Source organism: Macrobrachium nipponense, chromosome 42, assembly GCF_015104395.2.
Source record: "Macrobrachium nipponense isolate FS-2020 chromosome 42, ASM1510439v2, whole genome shotgun sequence".
Lineage (NCBI taxonomy): Eukaryota > Metazoa > Arthropoda > Malacostraca > Decapoda > Palaemonidae > Macrobrachium > Macrobrachium nipponense.
This window is the reverse complement of record NC_061103.1, coordinates 35,119,732-35,139,731: the sequence shown is the minus strand read 5'-3', so window position 1 is coordinate 35,139,731 and position 20,000 is coordinate 35,119,732. Positions and strand designations below refer to the sequence as shown.

The following is a 20,000-nucleotide window of genomic DNA, read 5'->3' as shown; positions in this document are numbered from 1 at the left end:
TTATATATTCAACCACGTTTTATTAACTGGTCTCTTTCGTTAAACAAGTACAACTTAAACATAATAAAGTTTGGTTCAACCATACAAAAAATATACATATACAAAGAAGCTTATTCAACGTTAAATATAAAATATATAGAAGCACAAGTCATAGATTCTTTGGAATGTAGCCTATTAAAGCAAGACTCCTAAGAATTGGAATACACAATTTTTATAAAATGATTGATCTTAACCCTACTAATACTCGGCATTCACTAACATCAAATATTTTAATTCCTGATTCTTATGGAATCTTAACTTAAGCTACATTAACTTAAAAGTATGCAGTCTTTATACAGCTCGTCAAATGCGACTAGGGAGGGGGGCGGGGCAGAACACCAATGCATATTTTAAATATTTTAGGACCTCCCACATCTCATGAATAATAATTTGCACAACCACAATACTTGGGTACAAACACATACATAATATTTCTCGTATAAAAATATAGTGCAAGAAATAAATATTGCTTATTATTTATCATTGCCTAATGTAAACATTACTGGCACACTACATGTGAATATGAACAAAGGGAACTTTGCAAAATAACAAGTTCCTTTGAACTATTCAGCTAAAGAATTTGTAAAAGCTTACTGAGTCTACAACAGAAAATGAACATAGTGTTTATAATGCACTACACAATAGTTAGAATTTATACTGAGCATCAATATGAATGCATAGAAATTGTTTAAACAAATAATACTCTTGCCATGAGATGTCTTATACGGATATAGGGCTAAGCTATCCTGCTTTGATTTCATTTGGAATTGTAATCCAGTTTATTATACTTGTGTGTGCCAAGGCCCTAATGACTAAGTGACTAAATGCTATGAGTAATCTTTATGAGGGATGCAATCTACAGATGACACGATAATGATGATGATGGGACGTTAATGAGGTCAGTACTGATGAATTATGAATGATGGCAACGTCTTCAGCTACACAACTCGTCTAGCTCTGACTGAGATGGGTCTAGCCCACTCCGAGAGACATTGGTGACGCTATTTACACTGTACATGCATCACAGACAGAAATTAGCACATTTCTTGAGTTCAAACACTTGTCTTGATTTTTTTTCCATTGGTATGAGATTTATAAACTGTTCCCTTTACTACATGAACTGAGTCAAGAATTGTTTATGATTCTTTAACTTTTCTCTCTGGAACGCATGACTGTACTGGCATTCCTGTCTGTGAATGTCACAACAAGTTTAATCTTCATTTAATTTAAATAATAGCAAAAATATACTTGGGGAAGAGTTCATTCTTAACTTGGCCTTCATCCTGCCTCGTAATAAATAAGTATTCAGCGTGAAAAGAGTCGATTTAGGAGACAAAAAGGTCATTTTGGTAATTGTCCTTGGAGCTGTCATTTCAGTTCATGGGCCTGGCCTTACTTTGAGCTTTTTGAACCGACTTTGTGACCTGGTGTGAGAGGTGCTTCGTCCTGAAAAAAAATATTAATAGCTTCTGTCAATGCTAGATCGTATACATCTTTAAGGTCAGATATATCAAACTTATTGCCAGTGATTTGAAAACCTTAAACTTCCACTTTGTGCATCTGTTTAACATCTGGAGAACCACCTCATACTTACATCTTCCCGTGTGCACATGTTTGGCTCAGTGGCATAATGGAAATCTGTCGGGTTGTAAGGCAGATCGTTTTTGTTGAGGACGAGTCCACCACCGTCCATTTCTTCATCCCTTGTCTTATTATATGAAGGGTTCTGGAAACGGATGTGCTTGATTTCCCGTCTAGTTTTCCACCAGCTTATGAATATCTGAGGAATGGAGAAGAGTTTTCATTAGGTTTCCTTATTCACAGGAGACTTTTGTTAACTTTTTTGCAACTCTTCTGAGTTTTTATAGAATTTACCCTTGAACTTACCACAACTGACACGACAACAATTGTTGATCCAATAGCTCCACCAAGGATCATTCCAAGATGAGTTCCAGACAGTTGACTCACTTTGCTGCGCTCAGATTTGGTTGGCACATAGGTATCGTCCACAATTTCAGCGTCGGTATTGCTTCTTGGGTTTCCATTCTGGTTGATGTAAAAGTCTTCGTCTTCTGCTTCTGTAAAAGAAATACAGAATATTTGTTCAAGATTTCTGGTAACTTGTTGATTTTCTAGATCTAGAGCATAGTTTGCTTTTGAATTACAGTTTACAAGTCTGTGGACTTCAGAACAGTGCCTGGTGTGAGGTCAGCAAGGAGCGTCTTACCATTATCGAGGCATCTGCGAGAATCTCTCAGTGACATGATCATGCCATCTGGGCAGGTGCAGAGGGGAGCACCAGCTGGAGTTCTTATACAGAAGTGGCTGCATCCGTGTGCTTCGCAGACATTTTCTCCAGAGGGTTGTCGGTGTTCGTGGTACACGTGGACAACTTTGGGTGATTCCAGCTGGCGAGGAAAAGTTGAGATGTTTACAAACACTAAAACATTTGAAGAGCAAAATTTACTTGGTGATATAGAGCATGGCATAGGCGTACGTTTTCACTTTCACCGTAAAAAACTAACGAGGATTCCCACTTACCAAATGTCCTGCAGAGATGCTCTTGACGTCCTCTCCTGTGAATTTGTCAGCGCTGTAAAGAGCCAGTTGAGACCAATCTGTCCAGTAAAGTCTGTCTTCAAAAACAGTGATTGAGTAGGGAAGCCTCAAGAAGCTTGGTGAGAAGAGGATTACCTGTTGATTAGATTAAACCTGTCAATTCTCTTCATCATGAAGGCTTATTTCTTCTAATTTCTTCTAGTATCTGGAGATTAACACGACCAGGTTTTATGAACCAGAACTAACTGTTTTTATAAAGATTATCTTAGAGTCTCTTCTGTACTGTGTGTAGCTGTATAAAGATTACCTTGGAGTCTCTTCTGTATTGTGGGTAGCTAATTTTCATAATCATGACAGCTTTAGTGTCATTACTATTATTAGCAGTATCATTACCCAACATTACCTTACAATTACTTACAGCATTATTAGTAATTTTGTATGGAATCGATAATAGCTGGGGTTATATAGTAAAGAACATAGTTACTCTGGCACTGTTAAGCCAAATATATGACACTTTTATAACCCACTTCAGTAACATAAATCTAGCTAAGCCTCTTCATTCTCACCTCAACGTGAGATCCATCCAGGTTAGCTCGGCTGATGGTGTTCAGCTTTCCATCGCACCAGTAGATGTGGTTGCTGGAGTGGTCCATCGTGATGCCATTCGGCCAGAAGACATGGGGTTCTCGGACAATTGGTAGCCGACCGGCTCCGTCTAATCCAGCTCGTTCAATTTTGGGATCACTTCCCCAGTCGGTCCAGAAGATGTATCTGGAAAAGATGGAGTCAGGGTCTTCAGTATCTTGTCTGTATTCATTCTTGATATTCTAGTCCAGTTTCCTTCAAATCTTGTACAGTTAGCTACTTGTGCCCTTACTAACATCTGCCATAGTTTTGGTAGGAGGTATTGTCGTTTTGTATAGCAAGAACATTACCAAATAAAAACTGATTTTTGTTCCTACACGATATACAAGTCCTCGGTCCTTTAGGTGAGGAATTACTTTCTCGTGTAAAGGACCTCAGGTTTGTATAGTTAGGAAAAATACAATTTACTTTCAAAAATCGTGATTTTAAACAAGTTTCTGTGGTATTTAGATGTTTTGATACCTCGACCTTAGAGACTTTCTACTGATAGCATTGAACTTGTTGGATTTTCATCCATTCACAGTTACTTGACTCTATTGTCCACACAATATTCCAGTAGAGGAGCCCAAAACCTACATTTTTATCCCAAAGCAGCTGTTGTTCTCTAGGCTAAAAACACTTCCGTTGATACTTACCCATCGAAAGGACTCACAACGATAGCTCGCGGTTGACCAAGGTCTTCGCTGACCACCGTCTTTGTCCACTCGGCGTCCCAGGTCACCATGCGGATCTTGAAGTTGCCGGTGTCTGTGTAGTAGATGTTGTCGTGGATCCAATCGACTGCCAGACCATCTGCTGACACCCTTTCTCCTCTGACCAGGACTTCACGGTTGTCAGGTGTAGTTAAATTGGCTCTGTTGGTGTTATAAAAAAAAATATATATATAAAGACCATGCACTGCTGGTTTTCTTTTTTAGAGATGCACTTAAAGTAGCTTCCAGTTACATAGTGGGTATAGATCTGGATTATGACATGGTGGGTATAGATCTGGATTATTACATGGTGGGTATAGATCTGGATTATCATCATTACATGGTGGGTATAGATCTGGATTGTCATCATTACATGGTGGGTATAGATCTGGATTACCGTCAAAGGTTGTAAGCTGAACGACTAAGGCGATAGCTTCTTCTAAGGATTTTGCAATACTGACCTCACAATTTCGTTTTCCTTGTTGTTTGACCAAACAATCTGGTGGGTGCTGAACTTGTAGTCCAAGGCTGTGGCTCCTCTGGCGTCAGTTATGATGGAGGTCATGTCTCTGTCCTTTAACCTCAGACTGCGAATGTCATACCTGTGAAACAGAGCGATAGCTTCATTTAGGATTTACCTTTGGGAGACCGGTGCTGGTGTATACAATAAATAAGCTGTAACTACATGGCATATACATCAAATACTGCAATGTGGACATGTCAAAATATTTGGTGATTTTCACATTCATCCCAGACACATGGAAATGTAAATTTTTATGTTTAATATGGCCTTTCTTAAGTAAGCTCTTTCCTGCCCTCTTCCGTTGACAAGTGAACGAAGAGAATCACACTTCTCTAAGAATCTTAACACTTTAAAGTCTGGGTGTCAGTGAGTGCTTCTCACCTAACACTTTATAGTCTGTGTCAGTGAGTTTCTCATCTAACACCTTAATAGTCTGGGTCAGTGAGAGCTTCTCACCTGTGAGAGAAGAGAAGGTAGGGCTCCCCAGTGGCAGCTTTGCATCTGGTGTAGTTCCCAGGATCCCTCTTGTATCCCGGTAAGCAGGTGCAGTGGTAGCTCCCGTCTGTGTTGATACATTTCTGGGAACAGGTACCTGGGATCTCTTCACACTCGTTGATGTCTGTGGAGTTCAAGGTAGTTGAAGTGGTTATGTATACACTGTTAGGGAAAATGACTTAATTCTTGGGGACTGTTTATTTCTCGGTTTTTGCAGCAGTGTGGTTTTCCTGGGAGGTTTTCTTAACCATCTTTGCTTTGGCTGACGGTTTTTCGTTTAGTGACCCCATCTATGTCAAAATAGGAGTGTTTCTGTCTTTCTTTCGTTAAATCTTTAACTCAAAGCCTTTATTGATGAGGTCAATGGTCTAAAAACACATGAGGACTCCAAAGGGAAAATATTACCAGCAAGAAAGGGGTTCAAGTGTTAAATAATCTAACAGTCAAACGAAGATTAATACAAGGACCAAGAAATATACCTGTTTTGATACCAAATAATTAAATATGCATAAAGTACAAGAACATTTCAGTATTCAGTTCAAAGAGAGGGGTTTCAGAGTTGAATAATCTCAAAAGTGAAAGTGAAGTTAATGCAAAGACCAAGAAATCTGCTTGTTTTGATACCAGATAATTATCTGTAAGAAAGAATGTGTCAGTCTATTTTGAAAGGTACGAAAAACTCGAGAACACATCTTCCTGTTGTTGTCTGTTTTTAAAGGTACGAAAAACCCAAGAACACATCGTCTTGTTTTTAATACCAAACGATTATATGTACATAACGTCCAAGAATATTCCAGTGTAAATTAACAGAAATGATATCACAACCTGTTCTTTTTATAGAACACATCTTTCTAGTTTTAATAACTGATGATTATATGAACATAACGTACAAGAATATTCCAGTGTTAATTAGCAGAGAGAAAGAGATATCCCGGCCTGTTTGTCTAGGCACGAAACCAAGGACTCACCTTCACAGGTGTATCTGCCCACGAGTCTGTAGCCACTGTTGCAAGAGCAGTAGTGACCCTCGCGTGTGTTCACACAAACTTGAGTGCAGCCGCCGTTGTTTCTCTCGCACTCATTCTTCCCGCACACTTCCTCACTCTCGTCCTGATGGAAGAAACATCACTTATGTTGAATTTGTATAGTTGTTTTGGCTTGTCTTTTAGAACTTCAGCTTCCACTGGCATTAATGGAGTTTTTTTAAGGATTGCAGATTTTGTCTGATTTCCAAAATATTATGGATTTTTTCTTTCTCAAAAGTTCTGGTGTGAACCTCTTATTAGAGTTTTCTTTTCATGTAATCCTTAGTATTATTGGGATTAGTTTATACATAATATAAGCCCTTTCCAATAGTAATAAAGATGAAATGAAATGAAACTAATACATATCTTTTTCATTTAATCCTTACTATTATTGGAAATAGTTTAATCACAATATAAATCCTTTCCAATACTAAATAAAGATGAAATGAAATGAAACTAATATATATATATATATATATATATATATATATATATATATATATATATATATATATATTTATATATGTGTATACGTATATATATATATATATATATATATATATATATATATATATATTATATATACACACACACACACACACACACACACACACACATATATATATATATATATATATATATATATATATATATATATATATATATATATATATATTATAAAGCTTACAGGTCCTGTGTTTCGTTTCAAAATAAACTAAATTCCTTAATTTTGCTGAGAATCTCTACAGTTTTCACTTCACTTCATCCTTATCAGCATTGGAAATATATATATATATATATATATATATATATATATATATATATATATATATATATATATATATAAAACAAACGAACGAACTAACCTCCCAGTCTCCACAGTCATTTTTGCTATCACACAGCAGTTTCAGATCGACGCATTTTCCTCTCTTGCAAGGGTAATGAATGGTGATGTTGCATTTGGCGGCTCCTGCTGACAGATTAGCTGGAAAGAACAATTCTCAACATTAATTCTCTCTCTCTTCTCTCTCTCTATCTCTCTCTCGTCGCTCTCTCCTCTCCTCTCTCTCTATTTTTTTTTTTTTAGGGAGCGATAGAAAAAATGAGTGTTATGCTTGCATTTTGTTGAAATTATTTAGAATTTTATTACTGTACAATTCTTTACTATGAGAGTATACTATATATATATATATATATATATATATATATATATATATATATATATATATATATATATATATATATATAAAATCTTGGTTGTATGTGTATGTTCATGTCATGATTCGCAGATTCCATAAACCATCAACACTATATATAAACACTATATATATACATATATATGTATATGTATATATATATATATATATATATATATATATATATATATATATATATATATATAGTATATAAATCCCTCAGACCCAAACAGCCTACAGACACCTAAAACAAAAAAAAGCATAAAAAAAACACCACTCATAGCACCCGACCTCATCGGAAAAAAAAAAAATAAACAAAACCACAGAGCATCACTCACAGCATCCAACCTCATCGGAGCCGTCGTCGCAATCCTTGAGGGCGTTGCATCTCTGGTGCTGGGGGATGCACTTGCGCTTGTTTGCGCACTGGAAGTGGTTGGCGGGGCAGGTCTCGCAGTTGGCTTCGTCCTCGCCATTGGCGCAGTCTTGGGTCCCGTCGCATACCCAGGTCTTCATGATGCAGTAGGAGCCGCACTGGAATTCGTTCCCCCGGCAGATGCTGGGCCTAGGGGACGCCGTGACCGCTGAGGCTGAGGCTTCCGCGGATCCCTGGGGCCCGCCTGATTCGCAGTTCTGTTTTGGGGACGGAGTGGGTGTAGGTTTTAGAGTTTTTTTCTTATTATTTTTAGCGTGTTGTTATTTATCTGAATTGTCCTCTCTCTCTCTTTCTCTCTCACAAAGAAAATATGTTTATATTGGAGTTATTGTTAGTGTTTTATTAAATTATCTATATTGCCTTCTCTCTCTCTCTCTCTCTCTCTCTCTCTCTCTCTCTCTCTCTCTCACAAAGAAAAGTTTATATGAGAATTATTATTGTTATATTAATTTTCTTTCTCTCGTTACGAAACTGACTATTGCTACCATTAACTGAGAATCGAAATGATTCTGACCTTCTCACACTGACTGATCAATTCGAAAACGATTCTTACCTTCTCATCACTATCACTAACTGAGAATCGAAATGATTCTTACCTCCTCGTCACTAACTGAGAATCGAAATAATTCTTACCTTCTCGTCACTAACTGAGAATCGAAATTATTTTTACCTTCTTGTCACTAACTGAGAATCGAAATGATTCTTACCTCCTCGTCACTAACTGAGAATCGAATTGATTCTTACCTTCTCATCACTGCCGTCCACGCAGTCCGATTCTCCGTCACAGAGCCACTTATTCGGGATGGTAATTCCAGATCCGCATTTGAACTTCGTCGAAGGTAATGGCGTTGTCTCGACAGCGCAGCCCTCCTGCAAAAGATGGCACCACCGTGTAACTTTATGAATTTATTTATTTATTTTTAGGTTTTAAGACAAACCTCGCCTGAGAGATAGTCCTTTTTCTCTAAATTTATTTCGGACGCCCTTGTTGCGTCATTAGAATGTTACGCTGTCGACATATTCCCTTAATCTTATGTATTTTACACGTTCAGTAAAGCTTCACTGGACAAATTTTGTCCACTTGAAAACAAAAGATAGCAAAATTTCTCTGTAGTATCTCAAAAGGTTTGTAAGTAATTAATTAGTTTATTTATTTATATATTTATTTATTTATTTATTTATTTATTTATTTATTTAATGTATTTATATGTTTATTTATTTATTTATCTATGTATGTATTTATTTATTTTTTATCAAAAGGTTTTCCGTTTGTTTGTTTGTTTATTTATTTATTTATTTATTTATTTATGCATTTATTTATTTATTTATTTATCTATTTATGTATTCATTTTTAATCAAAAGGTTTTTTATGTATTTATTTATTTATTTATTTATCTGTTTGTTTATCATTTATCCATATATGTATTTATTTATGTATTTTTATTTAATTTTTTTGCATCGATAGAGTTGAATACGAAGTAAATAATAAATATTTTCACATAAGTGACTTACCAAACAATGACATAGCTGTAAGCTTTCTTGCAGCTATGTAACTGTTTGGTCAGTATATGTGAAACCTTATTTTATTATAAAAACATCATATTTTCGAAAAAACTGATTTTCTCACCTCGTCAGAACCGTCTTCGCAGTCTCCTGTTCCATCGCACCGCCACCTGATGGCTATGCATTGTCTGGTGCTGACACACTGGAATTCCTTCTCCGTGCATTCCCTACCTGAAAGTGGGAATGGGAATGTCTGTAAGTGACGGATTTCTTCGTATTTTTTCTCTCTCTAGATTTCATCGTGGTGCGTTCACTGTTCGTCTACAGTTATGATAGTTTTTTTTGACCAGCAAATTTATTTTTTGTATTTTTAATTTTACTTTAACTACCTCGGGACGTGATCTGTTTACTAGCGTATTTGTTTATCTTTGTCTCGATATTCTACCATTGAGTTGTCCTGAGTGAGCTCCTGTTTTTTGCAAATATCTGTTCGAAGGAACTAATTGCTTCCAGTGAATTTGTAATGCTCATGATAATAATAAAGTAACGTAACTTATGTGAGCGTACAAAGAAAAAAAAGAAAGAAAAAAAAAAAAAAAAAAAAAAAAAATATATATATATATATATATATATATATATATATATATATATATATATATATATATATATATATATGCTATGTACGTTCACATAAGTTACGTTACTTTATTATCATTAGCTTTACGAATTCACTGGTAATCATTTGTTTATTCGTTTCTTCGAAAAGCTATTTGTGAAAAACAGATCACTCAGAACAACCCAAGGGTAGAATACTAAGACATAAGATAAACAAATACACCAATAAATAGATCACGTCCTGAGATAGTTAAAGAAAAAAAAAAAATAAAAAGTAAATCACATAATTATACCCCGATTGTATCATTCTCACGGCATCAATCAACCCGACAAATTCACAGCGACTTACTGCAGGAGGACTCGTCGGAGTTGTCCTTGCAGTCGTCGGCGCCATCGCACTGCCACGTCTTCGGGATGCAGTTGCCGTTGTCGCACTTGAATTCCCGAGAGCTGCATTCCTTCACCGGGTGTTTGACGGAGGCGCCAGGGCAGTTCTCGGCCTGCAGTGACGGAGAGAGAGAGAGAGGGTCGAGGATGAGACGTTTAGGGGGCGTTCTCTTGCGTTCGGAAGAGTTGGAGGAGGTTTAAGAGAAGTTGGGGAATGCTTAAGAGGAGAAGTTGGAGGATGTTTAAGAGAAGTTGGGGAATGCTTAAGAGAAGTTGGAGGAAGTTTAAGAGAAGTTGGGGAATGCTTAAGAGGAGAAGTTGGAGGATGTTTAAGAGAAGTTGGGGAATGCTTAAGAGGAGAAGTTGGAGGATGTTTAAGAGAAGTTGGGGAATGCTTAAGAGAAGTTGGAGGAAGTTTAAGAGAAGTTGGGGAATGCTTAAGAGGAGAAGTTGGAGGATGTTTAAGAGAAGTTGGGGAATGCTTGAGAGGAGAAGTTGGAGGATGTTTAAGAGAAGTTGGAGGAATGCTTGGAGAATGTTAAAGAGAAAACTTGAAGAATGTAAGAGGACTACTGGGAGAATGTTAAAGAGGAATACTTTGCGAATGGTAAAACGCTTTCTTGAACTTCAGGAAAACTTGAAGAATGTTAAAAACGGTTTCGAAAACTTGGAGAATGTTAGAGAGGAATATTTGGAGAAATCAGAGATTGTTAAAATGTTATCCTTAAGTTGAGGAAAACTTGGAGAATATTTAGGGATACTTGGAGAATGTTAAAACGTCGAATATTTGTTAAAGGCTGAAGAAAGAATTTAACCTCAAAGAGTTAAAGTCTCAGGTTGACAGGTCAAAGTGAATTTAACTGAAATATCAAAATGCATAAAAAAACTATGTGCAGACTAAGATAGCCTTATGTCAGCGTGTGTTTTGTTCCTTGGCCGTACCGTTGAAAATACTTATTATTATTATTACTATTTTGTTCTAAGGGGTCCACAATAATAATAAAAAAAAATTTAAGAGTTCGTGTATAATTTAAAAAAACACTTTACAAAGCTTTCGAACTCTTCTTCGCTGTGTTCATCTTCAGTCCAATTTTTTTTATGAAGTGTTTAAATTACACACGAGTTCTTAACATTTATTATTAGCCTATTATTATTATTAGACGTGTACATATTACAGAATACAGCAAGTTGCCATGAACCAAGATATGCTTTCACACAACAGAGTGTAATTCCAATTGTCGAAAATAAGAAATAAATCTAAAAGAGGCTAAACGTAGTAAAATAAGGGTAAAAGCTAGATAGCAAAGCAAAAAAGATAAAAAAATAAGCGAATGTCCAAGATGGCAAATAAATCTAAAAGAGGCTAAACGTAGTCAAATCAGGGTAAAGGCCAGATAGCAAATCAAAAAAGATAAAATAGTGAAAGTCTTGGATAGAAGGTTAAGAGGCGAAATGGTGATAACAATGAATGGGTCCATTTAGTAGTACCTTTTCGTCCGTGCCGTCCGTGCAGTCTGGATCTCCGTCACAGAGCCACCTTTTAGGGATGCATCGGGATCTGTCGCAGCTCCACTCGTTGTCGCTGCATTCTGTTTAGGCGCAGGAATAATAATATGTTAGGATTCAATGTCGGAGTGAAGGATTTTTCTCGCTGGATTCTATTCGACGCGAGATTTTTTTTTTCTTTTTTTTTAGTTAAATCTTTTTTTTTTTTTTTTTTTTTATTTGTTATTTTTATTCATTATTATTTTTTTAGATAAATTTTTGTGGCCGCAGGAATATGTCTGGATTAAATGTCGAGTGGAGGATTTTTCTCGCTGGATTCTATTCGAAAGTATTCACATATTCACATTCGACATAAGAAGCTTAATAACGTAACGTTTTTCTGTTCAGTAACATATTATGAGTTCGCGTTACGCAAACAGAGAACCACATGAACCACATCATGAAACGTCAAGTAGTAGAAATAACTATTTTCGTAGAGTTAATGTTATATTCTGACTACGATGGCAAAAGGGAGTTGATTATTCTATTTGAAGTTACTTTGTGGAATAAAGGGGATGTCCTAAATATTTAATGATGGAAAGGAAATCATTCCTGTAGTTATTGGAAATTATTCCTGTAGTTATTGGAAGTAAATAATGTAGTTATTGGAAATAATTCTTGTAGTTTTTGAAAATAATTCCTCTAGTTATTGAAAATAATTCCTGTAGGTATTGGAAATAATTCATTTAATTATTGGAAATATTTCCTGTAGTTATTGTTGAAATAATTCTTGTAGTTATTGGAAATAATGTAGTTAATGGAAACGATTCCTGTAATCATTGAAAAAATCCTGTAATTATTGAAAATAATTCCTGTAATTATTGGAAATAATTCCTTTAATTATTGAAAGTAATTCCTTTAGTTATTGGAAACGATTCCTGTAATTATTGAATATAATTTCTGTAGTTATTGAAAATAAAGAGCAGACGATGTTATGTTGGCTTCTCCAGGATCTAATGCCTAGGCGTTAAATGTTAAAAATTAAAAAATTAAAAAGTATAAAAGAGGTAAAAATAATGAATAAAAAATCAATTGGTTAAAAAAATAAAAAATAAAAAAGTATAAAAGGGACACAAATGAAATAAAAAAAATCAATTTGTGAATATGTAAATGAAAAAAGAAAATTCCCCAAAATGTGATGGTGAATATCTTGCAGTACTTTAGGGCAGCTGAAAGTATTTGTTTAGAATTCTCCAGTGGATCGTTTCAAATATACATAGATACACATGTGTAAATAACAATTTATGTATACAATTTATGTATATATATATATATATATATATATATATATATATATATATATATATATACATAAAACTCATGGTTCGTTTTGAATATACATAGAAACATATAAGTAAATATAAATAGATGTACTTTTATATATATATATATATATATATATATATATATATATATATATATATATATGTATGTATGTATGTATATATTAAAAGAGGTCTCTAAGACATTATAGTAGAGAAGTTGAAAAGCCGATGATACTACTAGCAGAAGGGTTGAAGTCCAGTAAATAAACATGAACTTCATAAAAAAAATCAATAGTGAGTTTTGTACATAAAAAGAGAATAATGAAATCGTCGTGATTCAGTCCAGTAATGTGACGACAAAAGACCTCTTGGTTTTACTGTAAAGTATTTAATAAAATAGCCGTTAATGTATCGAAAGTCCACTAAGACAGAAAAAAATAGTTGAGTGTTGAACATAAAAAAAAACCAATAATGAAATCGTCGTAAGTCAGTACAGTAACGTGACCACAAGACCTCTTAGTTTTATCGTATATTTAATAAAGTAGCTGTTAATATATCGAAACATTATGAAATGGTCGCGGAAACAAATTAGTTTTAATTGTCATAGGCGAAAATGATTCGGGTATGGAGAGAGCGTCCAATTAACATTTGGTAATACACTTTATAAAAAGAGGCCTGGGTTTTACCGTAAAGTATGTAATAAAATAGCCGTCAATATATCGAAATATTATAAAATGATCGTGGAAACAAGTCAATATGAAGTGCCGTAGATAAAATGATTCGGGTATGGACAGCGCGTCCAATTAACATCAAGTACAAACGCCTTTTAAAAAAGTCGGCACGAAATTCGAACAAAGTATATCGAAATGTTATGAAATGGTCGCGGAAACAAGTCAATTTGAAGTGTCTTACGCGAATATGGTTCGGGTATGGACAGCGCGTCCAATTAACATCTGGTAAAACACTAAGAAGTCGGCACGAAATTCGAACAGTGTCCGAGACGAACCAGAATCAACTTACGAATGTGGCAGTTGACCACAGCAGCTGAAGCACTGATTAACACCAACAGAATCTTCATTTTCCTCTTGGCTGTCATAGTTTTCTGTGACAGAATTCACTGGTTAGTTGTGACTGTAGTCTCTTGACGTTTGGTTTCTTACTGAAGACTCCAGGAACCTGGACCGGTATTTATACGCGAATCGTCCCGCGCAAAAAGCTCGATGCGTTTCGGAACTGGTGGAGGTTTTCATTTTGGTTCGTACGGCTATTCGAGGTAATAAGAGTGTTAATTCTCGAAATTTCAGGTTAGACTTTGATAGAATAGGTTATCACTGATGACGTCATGTGTCCTTTATTTATTAAGTTGGTTTTTAAGGCGATCGAAGGATAATTGCGAATATTAATTGGGTATATTAATGAAGCGTGCCAGTCAATGAACTGCGTATTGGAGCGATAAAAGGCTCCGCAAGAACGCAGTAGCGATCTCCGCATTTACAACCGAGGTCGCGGTCATTAGCTCGCTGCAAACAGCACTATAAACATCTATAGTTATTCCTTACATTTTGTACGTGTCTTAGGAGGAACTGTCCTTTGAAATGGGATCAAAGTCCGAAATAATTTAGTCGAAATCGTCGTGTGAACGCCCCCTTAACCAAGGCCACCACTACCTCCCCCCCCTCCTCTGCAACCCACCAGCCCCCCACCCCCATCTCTGCCATTGCAGTACACAACGTTGCCATTTAACCTAAATCAAAACACACTAATGGCGTCTCAAATGAATGGAGGGAGATCTTCACTCCATTCACAAAATTGTAAATGTGTAAGATCAGTGCCTCAGTAAATGTGTCCTGGGCAGAATTTTTGTGAAATCGTGCAAACGGGAATATCATGTTGCTTTAATTATGCTAGCTTTGGAATTATACGTATAATATCAGAACCAACTGTCCTGATGATGATGAAATAGTGGCCTCTCGTTGGATCATACAGTTGTATGATTTAGGATTCCCTTAGACTCGGTCTGTTTTGTTAACACTAAATCAGTATGCCTGAGATTTATCAGAATTGTAATTTTGATGGTGAAATTCCAGTATATTGTACTGTTTGGTAAATTTCAGAATTATCATAAAATAAAATAATATTCATAATTAGAATTCATTTAACCAAGATTTACTACAATTCTAACTCCGATGGTGAAACTCCTGCATATTGTATTGTTAGATCAATTTCAGAATTATAATTAAATGCTATTAATGCATAGAAATGAATCAAGCAGGATTTATCGCAGTTCTAATTTTGATGGTGAAAATCCAGTATTTTTGTATTGCCAGATAAATGTCAGTATTATAGTTAGTTACTACTAATAAATAGAATTAACATAATCTAAGTCATCATATTTGTAAAGATGTATAGAATACGCCTCTCAATTACGTATTGAAATGCAACTTTATGTATCGTGTGAATTGTGAGTAATATAAGTCAGTTAAAATTCTCAATACACCTTCTATCAAACGAACCAACATATTTAGTCATTCTAAGGTAGTTCAGTGTAATGGTTGTTTGCAATGTTAGACGTAGCTTTGAATTTTGGTATATAGCCTTTGCGATGGGTCCGTTACTTGAAGTTAGCTAAATCTGGAGAAGTTTCGTAGAATGCGTTAAACAGTAGGCTCTGCTACTTGTCTCTTTCATTGATGAGGAATAAACTAATGAAGTACTTTCACAATTTGAGATAGGCATGACCTCTCTCTACTCAAGTAAGGACATTGCCCAGAAATGTCTGAAAAAAATTAAAACTTAGGGGAAGGCAGAGAATACTACTACTTTCTAGAGGTTATATAAAGGATTGCTGAGAGTGATAAACTCTTAAGTTTACAATTCCCACATTGTTATGAAGATGAATCCTGGCTTGTGCATTTGCATCTGAGGTTAAAACGAGCTCAAGTAAGTTCTAAGGTTAACGAGAAGTTGGAGTTTAAACATGAATGTGTCTGACAAACTTTGTGCTTTAATGAAGTGGTAATTACTTATGATAGATTTTTATAGCTTACCACGGGGGTTAGGAAAGGTCTATAAAAAAACCTGAAAAGTTTTGAAAAAGGTGTTTCGTGTTGACTTAAAGATACAGGAATTTTAGGATGGGATATTTATGATTTATCTAGTAGATTGAAAGTGTAAAAAATAAATAATGGGCATGTTAAACAGGGAGAACAATTATTTCTTATAAAATATAGCGTATTTATATTGATTTTCGTTTGTGAAACAACGCTCTATTTGACCTTAGATTTTAGCACGAGCCCCGAGTAAGCTGGAGGTCGGATCACGCCTTGTTTTGATTCAATATAGCCTGCTACCCAACTAAGGAGATTATTAATTAATTAATTAATTAAAAGTCTGGTACATATTGCATGGTTGATAACATTCAATAAGGTTTATTAGCTTTTTGTTTACCGACTTACTTCTCAATTATTCTTATTTGATGTGTATATATGTTAGTTCATTTTTATTTTATTTGTTTCTTTCATTTGTATTATACAGCACTTCTCTTCTATCGTCTTCGGTTGTGTCATATTTTCACCTTTGCGAAATCTGGTTGAGCTCTGTATAATGAATGGCCTGTCTGGTTTTCTGCAAAGGAATGTATAATAATAATAATAATAATAATAATAATAATAATAATAATAATAATAATAATAATAATAATAATAATATTTAAATACGTCAGGTAACAGAGTAAAACTCTTAAAACGTAAGTTTATTCTTAGTGGAAGATTTAAATGAATGGCACGTTCATTTAAATTCTTTGCTGATTTAGATATTTGCAATAACTCTCATTGCCTGCTTTGAATAAATTGGAATGTCTTTCATTGCCTGATTTAAATAAATTGGAATGTCTTTCATTGCCTGATTTAAATAAATTGGAATGCCTTTCATTCCCCAATTTAAATAAACTGGAATACCTTTCATTACCCGATTTCAATAAATTGGAATACCTTTCATTCCTTAATTTAAGTAAACGAATACCTTTCATTCCCCGATTTCAATAAACTGGAATATTTTTCATTCCCTGATTTCAATAAACTGAAATACCTTTCATTCCCCAATGTAAATAAACTGGAATACCTCTCATTCCCCGATTTCAATAATTTGGAATACCTTTCATTCCCCGATTTCAATAAATTGGAATACCTTTCATTCCCCGGTTTCAATAAATTGGAATACCTTTCATTCCCCGGTTTAAATAGATTGCACTATTTAAATAAATTGAAATGCATTTCATTACCCGATTTCAGTCAATTGGAATACCTATCATTTACCCCGATTTAAATACTGTCAAACAACTCATTACTTTCAGCCAGCCTCGGGACATTTTAATCTAGTAGTCCCCATAGGTCGATACCCTACATTCATAGACATGAAAAAGTATCAAAAATTTACAACAATGGAACAGTTGCACCCCTCTTGGTCCGTAACATGACATGTGGCCAGCTCGTGATCCATTGAAGCAGGTCTGAAGTTAGCAGCGCCTCTCTCTCTCTCTCTCTCTCTCTACGTTTGTTTATGCCCGTGCCCCGCCAACTGACCATATGCGCACATTGTCGTGATTCAGAAATTGGCCAGTTGAAGCGTCATGAGTTTCATTCATATTTGGTGAGGTTTGGGGAGGTTTAGAGTTGTTTGTTTGTTTGTATGGTGCTTTTAAGTTGCATGGAACCAGTGGCTATTCAGCAACGGGACCAACGGCTTTACGTGACTTCCGAACCACGTCGAGAGTGAACTTCTATCACCAGAAATACACATCTCTCACTCCTCAATGGAATACCCGAGAATCGAACCCGCGACCACCGAGGTGCGACGCAAATACCATACAAACCACGCCGCTGAGGCGCTGGTTTAGAGTTGGGGGGGAGAGGGAGTTAGTTTTCAGAATCGAGGGTCTCCTAATCATTTTGGAAATGGTAGGTAGTTTGTTGAATAGAGGGATCGTCAGTGTTCTTCGTTCTTTGGATAATAACGTTATTCATTGTTATGTTTCATCTGTGACCATTTTGAAGTGAAATATTTATGGGTTAATATAAGCAGAAGAAGGCTTTATTGAGAAGGGTGATCTTAATTTGGTTTTCATCCTTTGGAAAATAAACTTATTAATTATAATGTATCATCCGCGAATATCTTAAAGTTAGATATTTACCGGTTAATATTCTCTGAAAGCATTTTATTGAATAGAGCAAACAGAAGCCTTCTTAATTCTTTGGAGAATGACATTATTGATTGTTATATGCTTCATCTGTGAACATTTTTGTTAAATATTTATGGGTTAATATAAGCTGAAGACATTTGATTGAATATTATGTGCCATCGTTGAACACTTTTATGTCAAATATTTATAACTTAATGTAAAATTAGGTTGTGAAAAGATTGTATACACTAAATATTTTGAGTTTTTATTTGCGTTTTAGTAAAACAATAATTTCTACAGAACTATCACAGTTATGTAGAAATTATTGTATTTGTAAAATGATATATATATATATATATATATATATATATATATATATATATATATATCTTTGTGGCTTAGCTGGTCCAACCTCTCCAAGCGCAACGAGAGACCGGAGTTCAGTCCAACACGGGGAAGTGACTTGGACCCGTTTCCGAAAAAAATCGCTGTGCTCCGGTTGACTTGAGGAGTGAATGATACACTTGGTTGTGAGTCAGCTGTCCTGGGTCGCAGCCAGCATGGAAGAGTATGTATGTATGTATGTGTGTATATATATACATATATATATATATATATATATATATATATATATATATATATGAATGAGTGTTTACAGTTGTATTTATATTTAAGCGTTTAATACGTTAATTATTTGATTTTGCGTTTTTGTTACATAATATATATTCATGTACGCTAGGCCTAACTGTCATATATCTACACCTGAAATGGCCAATTCAGTCTTCCATTTTAATTCGAAAGCAGACGGTCAGTCCCGTCTAGGGTATATATATTATTCTTTTAACGGGTCTTCGGCCACGGCGTAATAAACAACCGGAGTCCTTAAAATGTCCTTAAGTGCACTGTCTCATCCCCGGGGACGACGGATATCCCGCATAAGACACAAAGGACTTTATAGATAATTCGGTATCCTTGAAGTGGTCGGGAGTTGAGTCGAAGGAGAAGAGGTTCAGAGTGACTTGGCGCGTCGGGCGGCGTTTTCTGCGCATGCGCTCGCTTGGCTCGGCTCTGTTATAAAGTTTGGATGTGAGGTCGTGATCATGTTGGGAGATTGTTCATGATTTTATAGGTCTACTACCGCTAATGCTAATGATAAGAATTCTAATAGTAATTGGTTCGTCTTGTGTATTATTACTATTATGACTTTCAGAGGGAGTTAAGTTTTTAGAAATGAAGAATTGCAAGGTTAGGTCTAGGGGTTTTTATAGACTTCAAGTTGCTATGAATAGGAATACAAGTCTTAATCTTAATGAGTAGAAATATGTAGAGAAATATCTTTTCAGATGCTAGAAATATCAGTATGGATTTCATTACTTTTGCAGCTTCCAAATATTATCCGATTAATGTGAAGCCTCACCCGTTTCAGAGCATGGCCGATTATATAGCACAGCCAAGAAACTCGTGAGAATACTGTATGCCAAAAAGTCGTCATATCTAAATAAAAAATAAGGGAATGACCACGTATTTCTTATACAGAATGTCTTTGAGTTCTACTTACTGATCTAGCAAGAAACATAGTGAGCAAGGAGCCTCCCCAGATATGAAAACAGTGCCTGGCTCTCAGGTGAATATAATAATAAACTTGATGGAGGAGCTGTGTTGAGAGTAAACCCGATGAAAGAGTTGTTCAGAGCAGTATATGCGGCGTCCAACCATTAGTGTGCTTACCAGAAGCAGACATTTCAAGCATATCATGTTCTTACGAGTTATCCAGTTCCTTCTCTGGACCAGAGTAGCTGAACTCTGCGCCCACTAGAGAGATCTCTCGACTGGAACTGTAGATGATGCAGCCGGATAGTCTTGTGTTGTTGTGTAATGGGTTTCTATATTAAATTTTCA

The 20,000-nt window shown here is 35.4% G+C and overlaps 1 protein-coding gene across 1 annotated transcript; it reads right to left on the bottom strand.

The window, feature by feature from the left end:
• Positions 1-14,081, bottom strand: LOC135213092 (low-density lipoprotein receptor-like). The gene is made up of 17 exons (XM_064246962.1): positions 13,946-14,081; positions 11,604-11,704; positions 10,078-10,228; positions 9,238-9,344; positions 8,355-8,480; positions 7,513-7,807; positions 6,845-6,963; positions 5,922-6,063; positions 4,915-5,077; positions 4,397-4,537; positions 3,879-4,097; positions 3,165-3,369; positions 2,581-2,733; positions 2,267-2,447; positions 1,927-2,117; positions 1,634-1,819; positions 1-1,485 (listed from the first exon to the last, which is right to left on the bottom strand). Exons 1-17 carry the CDS (start codon positions 14,019-14,021, stop codon positions 1,432-1,434), a joined length of 2,610 nt encoding a protein of 869 aa, XP_064103032.1. The 5' UTR covers positions 14,022-14,081; the 3' UTR covers positions 1-1,431.
• Between the last annotated feature and the right edge of the window lie 5,919 nt (positions 14,082-20,000).

Bases quoted from the DNA above. Each gene is read 5' to 3' on its own strand.
- LOC135213092 (XM_064246962.1), bottom strand. From the start codon at position 14,021: ATGACAGCCAAGAGGAAAATGAAGATTCTGTTGGTGTTAATCAGTGCT. The intron at 4,538-4,914 runs GTGAGAAGCTCT...TCTGTTTCACAG, and splicing joins TACCTTCTCTTCTCTCACAG to GTATGACATTCGCAGTCTGA. The intron at 2,448-2,580 runs GTAAGTGGGAAT...TTTCCTCGCCAG, and splicing joins GCATCTCTGCAGGACATTTG to CTGGAATCACCCAAAGTTGT.